Here is a 13,509-nt window from a genome sequence, read left to right on the forward strand (position 1 = left end):
TGTGCAACACAGCCTTTTACTTCCCCACACTAACCATTTTTACATCTTTTTTCTGATTTAAGAAGCAGAAGTCCCTTTCTGATAATGACCCATGTCTGTTTTATATTTTCACTCCCAAAGTCCTTCCAACAACCCCTCCATTTGCCAGAAAACCCTTAGTGGCTTTCCCTTTCCCACCTCATTATTTTTTGTTACTATATTTCTCCCTTATCCGTCAGAAGCCTGCTGGAATAGAAAACATTCACTGAGACTTCACAGTAACTGGAAAACTTACACTAAGACATTACGATTAAGACAAAGTGAGTTTTCCAATATATGACCTTAAATTGGAGCTCATATCATCGTCAAAAGAAACCTGACCACTGCGGGCGTGGGTACGATTCCTATACTACTCAGCCTGGAATGTCCAGGAGTGATTCACACTCACCCCTGTCTGTGGACCACCTCCCAGGGAAGTCGGCAAAACCCCCCTGCCCGTCTCCTCGGTGACTGTTATTTCTAAGCTGCCAACACTGCTCCTGTATTATCTACATTCTAACTTCATGGGAAGGGCTGTGGTGACTTTCAGGAAAGTGAATAGGAAGTTGCTTTTCTAAACAGCCTGACAGCTGAGGGGAGGCAGCAAGACTATAAGAAGTCTGGGCTGCACAGACGGCAGTAAGCTGGCTGTGTCACAGAGGAGATGGTAAGTTCATTTCTCTTTACTATGGGAAGTGGTTGAGTTGAAGTGGTTCGGAGCTGAGTCAGGCAGGTAAAGCTTCCGAAAATGAAGAAGGGCAGTAATCATGGAGCTTCGTGTTGAGTAGCCTTCCAGAGTTTGTAAGCATTTCAAAACCTGCTGTCCACTCTGACCCTCCCCACATCTTTGTGAGTTGCTATGTCCATGTTACAAATGAAGCTGCTGTGTCTTACAGAGAGGCTAGGTGTTTTACCTAAGGTACACTGTTAGGCTTGATGTTGTCTGGATCTGAACGTCTGTCCTCTGACTCTACAGCTGCTGTTTTTCCTAGCAGAGCTTACAGGGACTCTCCTGGAGCAAACCTTGGTGAACCCTCAACCCCCTTCTCTAGGATTGCTCTTCTGTCTGGGTTGAATGCAAGACTGAGCAAGTGTCCTGGGACAAGACTACAGTTAAATGTTTTCTCATCCCCAGCTCGCCTATTTCTTTCTCTGAGCCCTAAGAGTCTGCTGGGACTAATGTGGAGTATTCACACAGTTCCCATTTCTGCCTCAGCTCTCAGTCCTGTTAGTGACTCAGTTTCCTCTTCTATAAAATGGACAGAATAATAGTACTCTACTTTGTAGCATCATTGTGAAGATTAAATAAGTTTACACTGAAAAGCATTTAGGTCTGAGCCTGGCACATAGTTGTGGATTAGTAAATGTTAGCTGTTATTGTTACGAGAAAGAGAAAATTCTTGGGGTTCAGTGGGATTTGGGATCCAGGGAAGATCCAAGGAAAAAGGCTTTCTTGAACTTATTAACATTATCCTAGATAAGACACATAGAGTTTTATCCTCGACTTACAAGGCATATCTCATACAGTCCTAGGGTCTACAATCCTGCAGTCTGTGGCTAGAGAGGAGCCAGACTGCCCCTGTTTTTGAGCCCCTTTCTATGGGATACCAGAAGAAAGGAGCACTTATACCCAATTCACTCCCTCTCTTTGCTTTATTATAGTACCATTTTCAAATACTTGCAATGAGGATTTTCCAGGTTGGGGAGAATAGGGATAAAAGGATGATGAAAAGAAGAGGAAGGAGTTTGAGTCTGTCCCGAGTTTGAACTCCAATGATGTAAGAATGTGTTTTACTTTTGTCTTATCTCTTGCATAAATTTCCTGTATTGGTCAACTTAAATGAATGAACAGTCTTTTCTTTCTTCCGTCGATTCTCTTTGGGATCCTCCTCTATTTTAGAGGAATGTTAACAGATTGAATCATGGAGTTCTTTGAGATTCTGACAAAAGGTACAACTTTTCGCAGATGAAAATGCAGACATCCACATAAACACTGAGCTTTATGGAACCCCACCCTTTCGCCTCCTACGCTTTAAGCTCAGAACTGCCTCCACTGGCATCCTGAAACTAGGCTGGAACTCTGTGATGAAGTGCTAAGAACTCCAGCCCTGGAATTGTTTTGAATATTTCAATGACAAGACCTTTTCCTTTGCCCTTGAATACATTTGTCTCTTGGGATTCCGGAACCTCGAACTCTGTGTGAAAATTCATCTTCAAGTTCAGAGCGGCTTCAATTAACCCTAGGACCTGAGGAAAGATGTTCAGGTTTCCCTGGTGGGGTGTTTTCAATCAGATGGATCTCAGAGTGGGGCAGCGCTAGATGGGGAACTTACAGTTAAATTATGCCAATGTTAGTCAGGGTGTGAGTGGACTAAGAAGCAGGTCTGGATTCATTTCCATTTATACCTTTTAACCATCTTAGGTCTGTTGATTCTAGTTCTTACTCTTCCTTCCATTACCTATTTTTCAAAATGTAGTTAAATTGTTCACGCTCTCCTGGGCTGGCTGCTAGCTCTTAGAAAGTGCAGTTTCAGAATTTTGTAAGTGGAAGCTTATTAATCAAACCCTCAAACATCACAGTGACTTACTACATAACAGGCAGTACTGGGAAAAGACTCTGGACCTGACCTTAGAGGGTAGGCACATGATGTTTCATAAGTGGAATTTATTATTACATTGTCTTCTAAGTGACTCATTTCTCTGTTTGAAAAGCAAAACAGAAATTTTATAAAATCAAATACACAAAATGAATCCTTTATATTTGTAGAGATATAGGTCAGCCATGGTCCAAATGGCTTAAAAAATCTTTTAAGTATGCTACTTTATATTTCATGCTAATATTTCATCCTAAATAACAGTGATCAGGAATCTAAATACATATATATGTGTATATATATATATGTGTGTGTGTGTGTGTATGTGTGTATATATATATATATGTGTATATATATATATATATATATATATATATATGCTTTGATTCTTAGTGTTCATGTTGTCCTGGGCTCCTCTTCCTGTCTTTATTTCTATTTGCTATTTGGCTTATAGACCTCTTTGTTTCACGGTTTCATTTTCTGCCTTTAGGCTGAGGCCACTAATATCTGTGCTATATTACCACCATCACCCATAAACTTAAGGGAAATAATATGATATCAGTTGTACTGCCTTGAAAATCTAGACTCTGCCACCGACAAGTTGTATAGTTCTGTCTCTTCAATGACTCTCATATCTGCCTTCCCCCTTTTGTATTCTCACTGACCCTCTTTAATTTCCTTTCTTTCCCATAAGAAATTTCTAAGATGAAACAAACTGATTTTGTAGATATTATAATATCCAACATCTGCAAATATTTATTCGGTGCCCCACCATGCACCTAGCAGTGTGCTAGAAGTATATGTAAATAAATGTTGAAGAGAAATCATCTGTTTAAAACCACCTGTAGACTTGCTGCTTTTTAATTTGAAAGACTACAGATTATAATATTCCCTCAAATTACAAAAAAGAAACACCATCATTAGATGCATCTATTCAGGACGCTTCTCTGTTCAAAACCCTGGCAATTGGATCCCTTCTGGAACTGTCATTTCCAACTCACAAGGTCTGACTCCAGAACAACTTCTTTTCAACTAACCTCTAGGACTTCCCAATTTTCAGCAGCAATCAGACCACATCACTACCTCTCCTGAAATCTACTTGCTGCCCCATTTGTCTTGCACTTAGAACAAAAACCTCACCCCCTTGTTTTAGTTCCTAAAGCCCAGAGTGATCTGTCCCCAGCTTCATCTCATACTCTTCTACCCTTGCTCATTCCATTCCAGCGACACTGATGTTTTCATGTTCTTTGAATACTCCACATTTTCCTTCCACGTTAAAGCCTTCACATTAGCATTTCCTTCTGTCTTTAATGCTTTTCCTCCTGCTTCTCACTGGTTTCTTCTGGTCATTCTGCTCTCAGCTTAAATGCCACCTTTGTAGAGAGGTCTTCCCTGACCTCCCTCCCTGTCTAATAATAAGCACCCCGTCCCTCTATCACATAACCTGGCTTTAATTCTCTACCTAGCACTTATCACTGTCTTCTATTTTTCATGTTTACTCGTTCAGCACTGTTGCGTATATATTGGTGTTTGTTTCATTGTCTGTCTTCCACAGAATGTACATTTCATGTGGAAAGGAATCGTGTCTTCTTTTATCATTTTAATTGCCAGTGCCTATAACAGTGCCTGACACATTGTAGGCACTTAATAAGTCGATAGTTATTGAAATAAATAATGGGAAAGAACACAGGCAATAACAAGGGCGTGCCTATCTTGGAGTGGGGAGGAAGGGATTGGTAATAGGGAAGGCTCCTTTGAGGAGGAGACTCTTGGACTTTTAGAGCTAGTGCATCCACAGAAGGAGAGGGTGCCCTGGGCGTAAAGAGAACATGGGGAACATACTGTGCATTCTGGAAAGTACAAGATGTCGTGTTATATAAATGCACCGTAGAATTGTGGTGGGGGCAGGTGTAATTAAGGAGTAATGGCAGGAGATGGGACTAGACAAGTAGGAAGAAGTCTCATCTTGAAGAGCCCCAAAGTGTCATCTTAAGGAGCTGGTATGTACTGCTCAGGGAGTAGGAACAGCTGATGGATTTTAAGTAGTGAAGCAATATGATCAGATTTTGTGTTAGGAATATCATTCAGACAGCATTAGAGATAAAGAACTGGGGATGGGTAATCTTGAGGAGAAGAGACCAGGGACAAGACGATTTCTCTGGTCCAGGAAGGAAATGATAATGTCTGAATTAGTGCTGCAGCAATAAAGTGGAAATCTGCAGAATGGCCAGCTATCTCATCAGAAGGTAAAGTCAATAGGATTTGATGGCAGACTGATGTGAAGGGATCCTTGGTCTTCCCTCCCTGGTCCCACCTGATGGAGGACTTCAGGGTCTCTGTGGGCAGGTAGCTTATGGGGCTCGGGTCAGTGATACTGTCTGTTCATAAGAACATGCATCCCTTACATTAGCCTTCTTCGGTGCTGGAGCCTTTCAAAGGGACACACCCACTCCAGAGAGTTACATGGAATTTGCCTTCACCTCTCCCTCTTCTAAGAGCTGCCACTATTTGATGCTTCTCCAGGCTTTCCTGAGACACACCAGCTATGGTAGGTCCTGATTCCCCCATTTCTCCTCCACTTCTCCCCATCTGCCACCCGCATGGAGTTTAAGTGAGTGAGTCCTTCTCCTTTGTTCTCTCACATGGGATGCGAGCCATCATGCCCCTTGTTTCTCTCATACTCAAAGAGAATGAGACCAAGTGCCGAGAACATATTTTTTTTTGCACAGCCGTATTATACTCTTCTACCTAATCATAATACACTTTTACATTTGATACGATCACTGCTGTAACCATACTGTACTTAGTGCTAATTATCACATATGTCTCCAACATTTTCCCATTCAGCATGCCTCTATCTTACTTTCAGTCATTCCCTTGCCATTTTTCACTTATTCATTCATTCATCTATAACATATTTATTAAGGATTAAGCATCTGCTCTCTATTACGGCTGGGATTCAGACATGAGTAAGTCATATCCCTTGCCCCGAGAAGCCTCTGCCAGCAGCTGCCTCCAGGTGCATGGGCTCCTATGTTTGTTTTGCATTTGGATTGCAGACTTCATGCTCGGGAGGAAAGTCAGGGATGGAGATGCTGATGGAGAGCCACTGGCAAACAGATGGCCATAAGGAGGCCCTAGGAAAGTCAGCAGGAGTGGTTGTGTAGTCTGGAGGGACTGGGGCCTGGAGAGGAAAGGGGAGGCAAGGAAATTAAGAAAACTGAACTGTAAAGGAAGGAGAGAAATCAGACAGGACCTAGGCAGAGGACAGAGGGTCTAGGGAGGGACATTGTAGGTTGTGCCTCTAAAAGTGCAAGGCTGTGGTCTACAACATAGACAGGAGAACAGAATCACCTTTCTTTCTTTTTTTTAAAATTTTTTTCACGTCTTTATTGGAGTACAAATGCTTTACAATGTTGTGTTAGTTTCTGTTGTACAACAAAGTGAATCAGCTATATGTATACATATATCCCCATATCTCCTCCCTCTTGAGCCTCCCCTCCCAGTTTCTGCTGTACAACAAAGTGAATCAGCTATATGTATACATATATCCCCATATCCTCTCCCTCTTGAGCCTCCCCTCCCTCCCACCCTCCCTATCCCACCCCTCTAGGTGGACACAAAGCACCAAGCTGATCTCCCTGTGCTATGTGGCTGCTTCCCACTAGCTATCTATTTCACATTTGGTAGTGCATATATGTCAATGTTACTCTCTCACTTCATCCCATCTTCCCTGTCCCCCTTGCCCATTCCCTCAAGTCTGTTCTCTACATCTGCGTCTTTATTCCTGCCCTGCCCCTAGGTTCATCAGTACTGCTTTTTTAAATTCCATATATATGCGTTAGCATACAGTATTTGTTTTTCTCTTTGACTGACTTACTTCACTCTGTATGACAGTCTCTAGGTCCATCCACCTCACTACAAATAACTCAGTTTCGTTCCTTTTTCTGGCTGAAGTAATATTCCATTGTATATATGTGCCACATCTTCTTTATCCATTCATCTGTTGATGGATATATAGGTTGCTTCCATGTCCTGGCTATTGTAAATAGTGATGCAGTGAACATTGTGGTACATGTATCTTTTTGAATGATGGTTTTCTCGGGGTATATGCCCAATAGTGAGATTGCTGGGTCATATGGTAGTTCTATTTGTAGTTTTTTAAGGAACCTCCATACTGTTCTCCATAGTTGCTGTACCAATTCACATTCCCACCAACAGTGCCGGAGGGTTCCCTTTTCTCCACACCCTCTCCAGCATTTATCGTTTGTAGATTTTTTGATGATGGCCATTCTGACCAGTGTGAGGTGATACCCCATTGTGGTTTTGATTTGCATTTCTCTAATGATTAGTGATGCTGAGCATCCTTTCATGTGTTTGTTGGCCATCTGTATGTCTTCTTTGGAGAAATGTCTATTTAGGTCTTCCGCCCATTTTTGGACTGGGTTGTTTGTTTTCGTGGTGTTGAGCTGCATGAGCTGCTTGTACATTTTGGAGATTAATCCTTCGTCCATTGTTTCATTTGCAAATATTTTCTCCCATTCTGAGGGTTGTCCTTTCGTCTTGTTTGTGGTTTCTTTTGCTGTGTAAAAGCTTCTAAGTTTCATTAGGTCCCATTTGTTTATTTTTGTTATTATTTCCATTACTCTAGGAGGTGGGTCAAAAAGGATCTTGCTGTGATTTATGTCATGAAGTGTTCTGCCTATGTTTTCCTCTAAGAGTTCGATAGTGCCTGGCCCTACATTTAGGTCTTTAATCCATTTTGAGTATATTTTTGTGTTTGGTGTTAGGGAGTGCTCTAATTTCATTCTTTTACATGTAGCTGTCCAGTTTTCCCAGCACCACTTATTGAAGAGGCTGTCTTTTCTCTACTGTTTATTCTTGCCTCCTTTGTCAAAGATAAGGTGACCAAATGTGCGTGGGTTTATCTCTGGGCTTTCTATCTTGTTCCATTGATCCATATTTCTGTTTTTGTGCCAGTAGCACCCCTTAGGGGTGGGCGGGGCCTAGGCTTGGGACCCATGCAGCCAGAAAAGACCTTGGGGGCAGGGCCTAAGCAGGGCGAGTTCAAGCATGGGGCGGGGCCTCTGCTTAGGACCTGTGCAGAAGGGGAGTGTGGAGCACCAGAGTGTGGAGTTGCCCAGTTTGGAGGCAAGGTCCTGGGTGAGGGTGTGTGGGTGGGGTTTAGGCCCAGCACTTTGGAGGGCGTCTCAGAGGGGGTCTCCGAGTGCAGAGGTAGGGCCCTGGGTGGGGGTGTAGGGGCGGGTCTTGGGCTCTGCGGGAGGCTCCGGGAGGCTCCGAGGGCAGAGGATTAGGTCTGAGAGCCCAACAGGCTCCCCGGTGCCTATGTGGACAGGGAAAGCTCTGGCTGCTTTCCCTTCTGTCCCTCTGCGCCCCTCCACCACCATCCCCCCCCAGGGTCTCCCCCATCCCGCTGGACCCCTAACCATGGGTGGGTCCCGCTGGGTGTAGGAACTCCTCCCCTCCCCCAGCCACCCCTCAGGGGTCCGGGTCCTGGAGGTCTGGCCTTTACTTTTGCTCCCCCTTCCCTCCCTCCCACTCCCTCAGGACCTGCGCGTCTGGAGGGGGCCTAGGTGGGCAGAGGATCAGGCCTGGGATCTCAACAGACTCCCGGGGGCCCAAGTGGGCAGGGGAAAACTGGCCATGCTCCCTTTTGATCCTCTGCCCTCCCAATGGTCCCCCAATTTCCCCCTTCAGGTGTGGGATCCCTTCCCCTCCCCTAGCCGCCCCTCAGGGGCACCAGTCCTGTCCCGCCTCCACTTCTCCTCCCCCCACACTCCCCCCAATGTACCATGTCCTACCCGGTTGCTGGGGGTTCCTCCCGTCCCCTTATGTATCCGTGGTCCCCCACCAGTGCCTGGTACGTGCCCTAGTTGTGCAGAGATGCGAATTCCACATCCTCATAGTATGCCATGTTGACTCCGCCCCCCCATCGCCTTTCTATGGTACAATTCCTGCCAACTTTGTAAGCCACCCAGAATGCTGGCAGCCATGGGATTCCTACTGGCATTTACTACCTCTTTCTATGCAAAGGTCGTGGGAAAAACACTTCTGTTTACTTTAAACACTTCTACTTTGTCTCTGCCTCTCTCTTCACCCTGCAATCACTTTTAGTTATTTGAAAAGTAAAATGAAAGATTACCACGGTGCGAAGCAGCCTTCCTGAAGGTTTACACAGGCACAGGATGTTATTCTAATAACCCCATCTCAGACTCCTTCCCAGTGGCTTCCAGTTTGAAGCAGGTTGCCAAAGAACATTAAAGTAAAAATGAGCAGAGCACACGGCCGCTCCTCTAGAGAGGCATTTCCTGGTGTTTCAACACTTAACTTGTTTAGTAACAAACACCAGGACAGAGTCCTTAACTCTTCACCTATGTAGACCCCTGTCCTAAAGATGACACTGAGAGCAGGGGCAGATGTGAGAAGGCTTACCCACCCCAAGGAAGTTTCAGAGGGCAATTATTACTCGAATGAAGAATTTTAAGCATCATTCGTCCTCCACACCCACACACAAAACCCTTGTCAGTTGCCAATGAGTCAAGGTGCTGCCTTACCGGTAACACAGAGATTTGAACTTGGGGTCCATGAACCTTCTGAAATGGTCTAAAAAGTTGCAAGCCTGCAATTTTTTAAAAAAGAATCCTGACTATGGCTTTTATCAGACTTTCAAAGGAGTACACGAGTTCTGTGAAAATAAGAATCGCTGTCTTAACCCGACATACATTCCGGTGCGGAAGCTTCGGCAAATCATCTAAATTCGCTGAGTCTCAGTGATAGGCAGTGATGGTGGTCCCATCTTGAGCATCCGTGGTCCAAAAGACCTGCTGAAGAATGCTGGAGAGATGCCTAATTGATCTGGAGTCATCTTTACGGTTTCCTACAGCTCTCAAACATTCTATGAGAGGTGATTCTTGGTATTCGATTTTTAAAAACAGAAAAGTATGGTCAGATTAAAGCCGGGGACACACAATGACTTGCATTTTCCTTTCTTAGATATTGTGTCTTGATCAGAAGCACTTACCAGTCCTCTAAAACCTTAAAATGTTCAAAACTAGCACTCTCTCTGTCTCTCTATTTTGTTTAAACCAAACCATACTGAAAAGTTTAAACAAACAAGTTAAAACATAAAACAGCTCTGTTGGGATAGTGGGAGGAGTTGGGAATGGAGGTAGGGAAATAGGAGCCTCACCTGGTCACTGTCCCAACACACTTCCTTGAGCTGGTCCCAAAGCCAGAGAAACCCCTAGAAATACTCTCTACAGGAAGAAAACCACTTTCTAAGGGCACAGGAAGAGCACCACTAGATTAAAAACACTGCGATCCTCCTCCAATCTACCCGAGAAGAAACGCAGTAGAGTTTCAAAGGCAAATATTGAGGTCCCCTTCATTAGGCTACACTACTGTGCTGTTCACCAGCAATAGTTTTGCTTCTGTACCTCCAAAAAAATCCTGAAAAACTAGATAACCTCTTGAACCTTTCTAAGTGGAGAGCTAAAATTTTTCATCATAAGTTTTTAAATAAAAGATGGAATTTCCAGTACATTATAAAGATTGGCCTTTTACAATAAATAAATATAACATTATTTCCTAGAATTTATCCAATGGAATAAAATATCATAGTGATCTGACAACACTCATCACTTAAAAGAACATAAACTAGTTTCTAATAATAGGGAATTTTATATTATTCATTTTCTCTTCTTTAATACCTATTTCTATTTCACTTCCTCTACAGAATTTAATTCATTTTTAAGGTTAAAGTATTTTACTGATCACTATATCATACTTCTTTACACAAATAAAAACATAATTAAGTTGAAATGTAAAAGATGCAATTTTCTGAAACCATAAATCTCTGCTAAGTTTTTCACCTTTTTGACTGAGTTACCATGACAATTACTTTTAGTACACACTTAAGTAAAATAGCATAAACATACTACAAATTTTGATAAGTAATTTAAACTTCCCTATTTAAAGTGCTGTTGAAGATGCATCTCTACTTGAGAAGAGGGGCTTTTTCCCTATTCATGTAACCTTGTGTGAATATTATTTATTGATACAATCAAACAAGTTCAGCATCAATTCTATTCCTAAATTTTGTTTTTTGAGGATTTTTAAGCATTAAGGACTTTTATTCATATGACTAAGTAAATGGAAATGGAAGCTTATTATAGCAACGTCTCTCAATTCTTTGAATTCCTTCCAAGTTTCATGTCCCAAATTACATAGTGATGTATTATCAACCTGTAGTCAATGGTCTAGCATCTGACATCTTAAGTGGGTCTTCATCAAAGCTGATGAAAAGAGAGAAATGGAAACCACTGGACTTGAAACAGATTTGTTACACTATCATTTGAAGCATTCAAGTTGTCAGGATCTAAACCAATATTTTGGATGGTCTCTGTTTGGCACACCCACTGATGTTTTTTACATACAGAGGCAAGGCCTAATGATAAATAAGAGTCAAGTTATAAAAGGTATGATTTCTTTTATAAAATGGGAGAAGGACACATTTGTAGGCAGATTGGTTTTAGGAAAGTGCACATGTTGGAGTTGAGAATCTGAACACAGATTTACTTAAATCCTCCTTGTCTGTGTACCCCTTGGGAAGCCAGGCTCATTCTGGTTTAAAGATTTCTGCTATAGAACCTGGCATGGTACTCTTTGGGTACTGAATAGAAATATGGTACTAATAATAGCTGGTGATATAATACAATCCACAGAGAACTCCATGGGATTAAGTTTCCGCTAAGGGATTATCGCCATACTTCCTGTGCAAATAAACAGCACCATAAATCATAACATTATGACACTCCCAGTGTTTGATAATAGGTCCTGCAGAGGCCAGTTGATCAGTGTCCTAGTTCATAAGAACACAAAATGTGCCTGCTTATTAAAGCCAATATTCAGAAACTCCTAGATGGAAAAGTGCCAGGCTTCTTATACAAAGATAACCCCACTATCTGGGAGACTTGCACTGATCTGTGTGGTATCCACCTCACTGTCTGGTCTGGCTGTAGTCAACAGTGTATATGCACTGTGCACGTGCACACACACACTGCCACCACCCACCCTCCCCATACAGCCTACATCATCGATCTCTGGAGCCCAGCTGTGGCAACTGAGAATTTCTATATGGGAAGGGTTTGGGGTAGCAATCTGGCTGGAAGAGCAATAAAGCTTCAGTTGCAAAGCAAACGCACAATTTTTATGTTGGTGGTTATATTGGGGTAGCTCTGGATGAGTACAGATGCGGCAGCTAGGCTTGGTCATGTCACATTCTATCATCGACAACAACGCAGCATGGATTTGAAAGCCTGGAGGTTTACAAAAGTAAGAAAGTAAAGTGGAAAAAGCTCTTGTTTCAAAGTCAGGCTCTGCTTCTGTCCTTTTGAATGTTACTTTAGACTCTTCAACCTTCAGTATTTTCATGCGTAACATGAGGGTGTTGGATGAACATTTACAGAACTTATTTGTCTAAAAACGCTTTAAAAATATTATTAGATTTGATGAAATCCCAACAGAAGGGAGCTCATGAGAAATCATACTTGCTATAGATCCAAGGGGGATAAGTTTATCATTCATATATTAATAAAAATTATATATGTATGTATATATACATGTATACATTAAGCATTGGATAATATTATAGATATATGCTGAAATGATAAAGCAAGAAAAGAAAACATAGATCAATAATACAGGATAGACGACATAGCACAGCACAATTAGTTGATGCTCTGTGCATCAAAGTATAGGTCAGACAACTGTATGGATCATGGAGTTTCTGTGTGACTTCTTAGTACTCTTGGGTATGGCATACCAGTTCTTAAAGGGAGATTATTGCATAATAATAATGACAGTGTTTATTTACATAAATATTACAAAATATGTCAGAAAAGCAAATACTAGTGGCACAAAGTAGTTACTCAATAAATATTTGCTGAATGACTGAAGGAATGAATTTTGTCCTGAGCCTTGGTGCAGTGTCCAACTGGGGTAGGACTCAAGCAGAGCAGTGAGAAATAAAAAGGGAGCAGAGGGCTTGAGCCACCCCCGAATGGAAACAGGCAGGATTGTAACTCAATACCATGATTATTAACTAGAATTGTTTGGCCACAGTGATTGCACGTGGATACTAAAAGGAAGTTTTCTTTTCTTATTACAGGCCAGCTGCCTAAAAGCCATCTGGAACTGGAGATTTCAGAGAGTGGTCTTCAGAATCACCCAACTCTTTTGCTTCAGTGCCCTCATCGCTGGTAAAGTTTATGCTAACCCTTCACCTGGCCCTCAGTGATTAGGGTGACTTCTCCAAATGGGAGAAGTTAAGGATGGTAGCCGGTTGTTATGAGGCATTAGAAAACAGTTCAAGCCCAGATTCCTGGAGGAAAAGTGCACCCGACACCATCCTATTGGTAGAAAAGGCTTCAGGAAGAACCTACACATATATACCCAGGGCCAAGTTATCCATTAGACTCAACAGACACAGGCCCACGTTACTTTTTAGGGACCCGTAAAAATGCTTTAATTTCTTTAAAAATCATCTCCTTCTAGGCCGCCCCAAAATGTTTTAGTGTATACTACTAATATGTTCATCTTTATACCAATGCAGTTATAAAATACAGTTTTTAATATTTTATTATCGAGGAAGGGAACTCCAAAGGCAAAATTGCCTAGAGTCCCTGCAAGCCAATATGCAGCCCTGGTGACATCAGAATAAAGTCTTCAGGGAAAAAAATGCCACAGAGGTGCCTGTGAGGGAGGGATAAACGGAAACGACCCTCTTGTGGGCAGCAGAGAAGAAGGTTGAATAGGAACGTGACTTTATAAACAGGAAATAGAGCCATTTCCAGGTTTGATTGCTTACATTGTACAC

The 13,509-nt window shown here is 42.3% G+C and overlaps 1 protein-coding gene across 1 annotated transcript in view; it reads left to right on the top strand.

Moving 5' to 3' along the window:
• The first annotated feature begins 606 nt into the window (after nt 1–606).
• The window catches only part of SELP (selectin P), a 42,339-nt gene continuing 29,436 nt past the window's right edge, over nt 607–13,509 (top strand). The window contains exons 1-2 of the mRNA XM_030875532.2: nt 607–685; nt 12,802–12,892. Of these exons, the coding sequence (XP_030731392.2) occupies nt 683–685; nt 12,802–12,892 (94 nt within the window). The 5' untranslated portion in view covers nt 607–682. The remainder of the gene's footprint in view (nt 686–12,801; nt 12,893–13,509) is intronic.

Source organism: Globicephala melas, chromosome 1 (assembly GCF_963455315.2).
Source record: "Globicephala melas chromosome 1, mGloMel1.2, whole genome shotgun sequence".
Lineage (NCBI taxonomy): Eukaryota > Metazoa > Chordata > Mammalia > Artiodactyla > Delphinidae > Globicephala > Globicephala melas.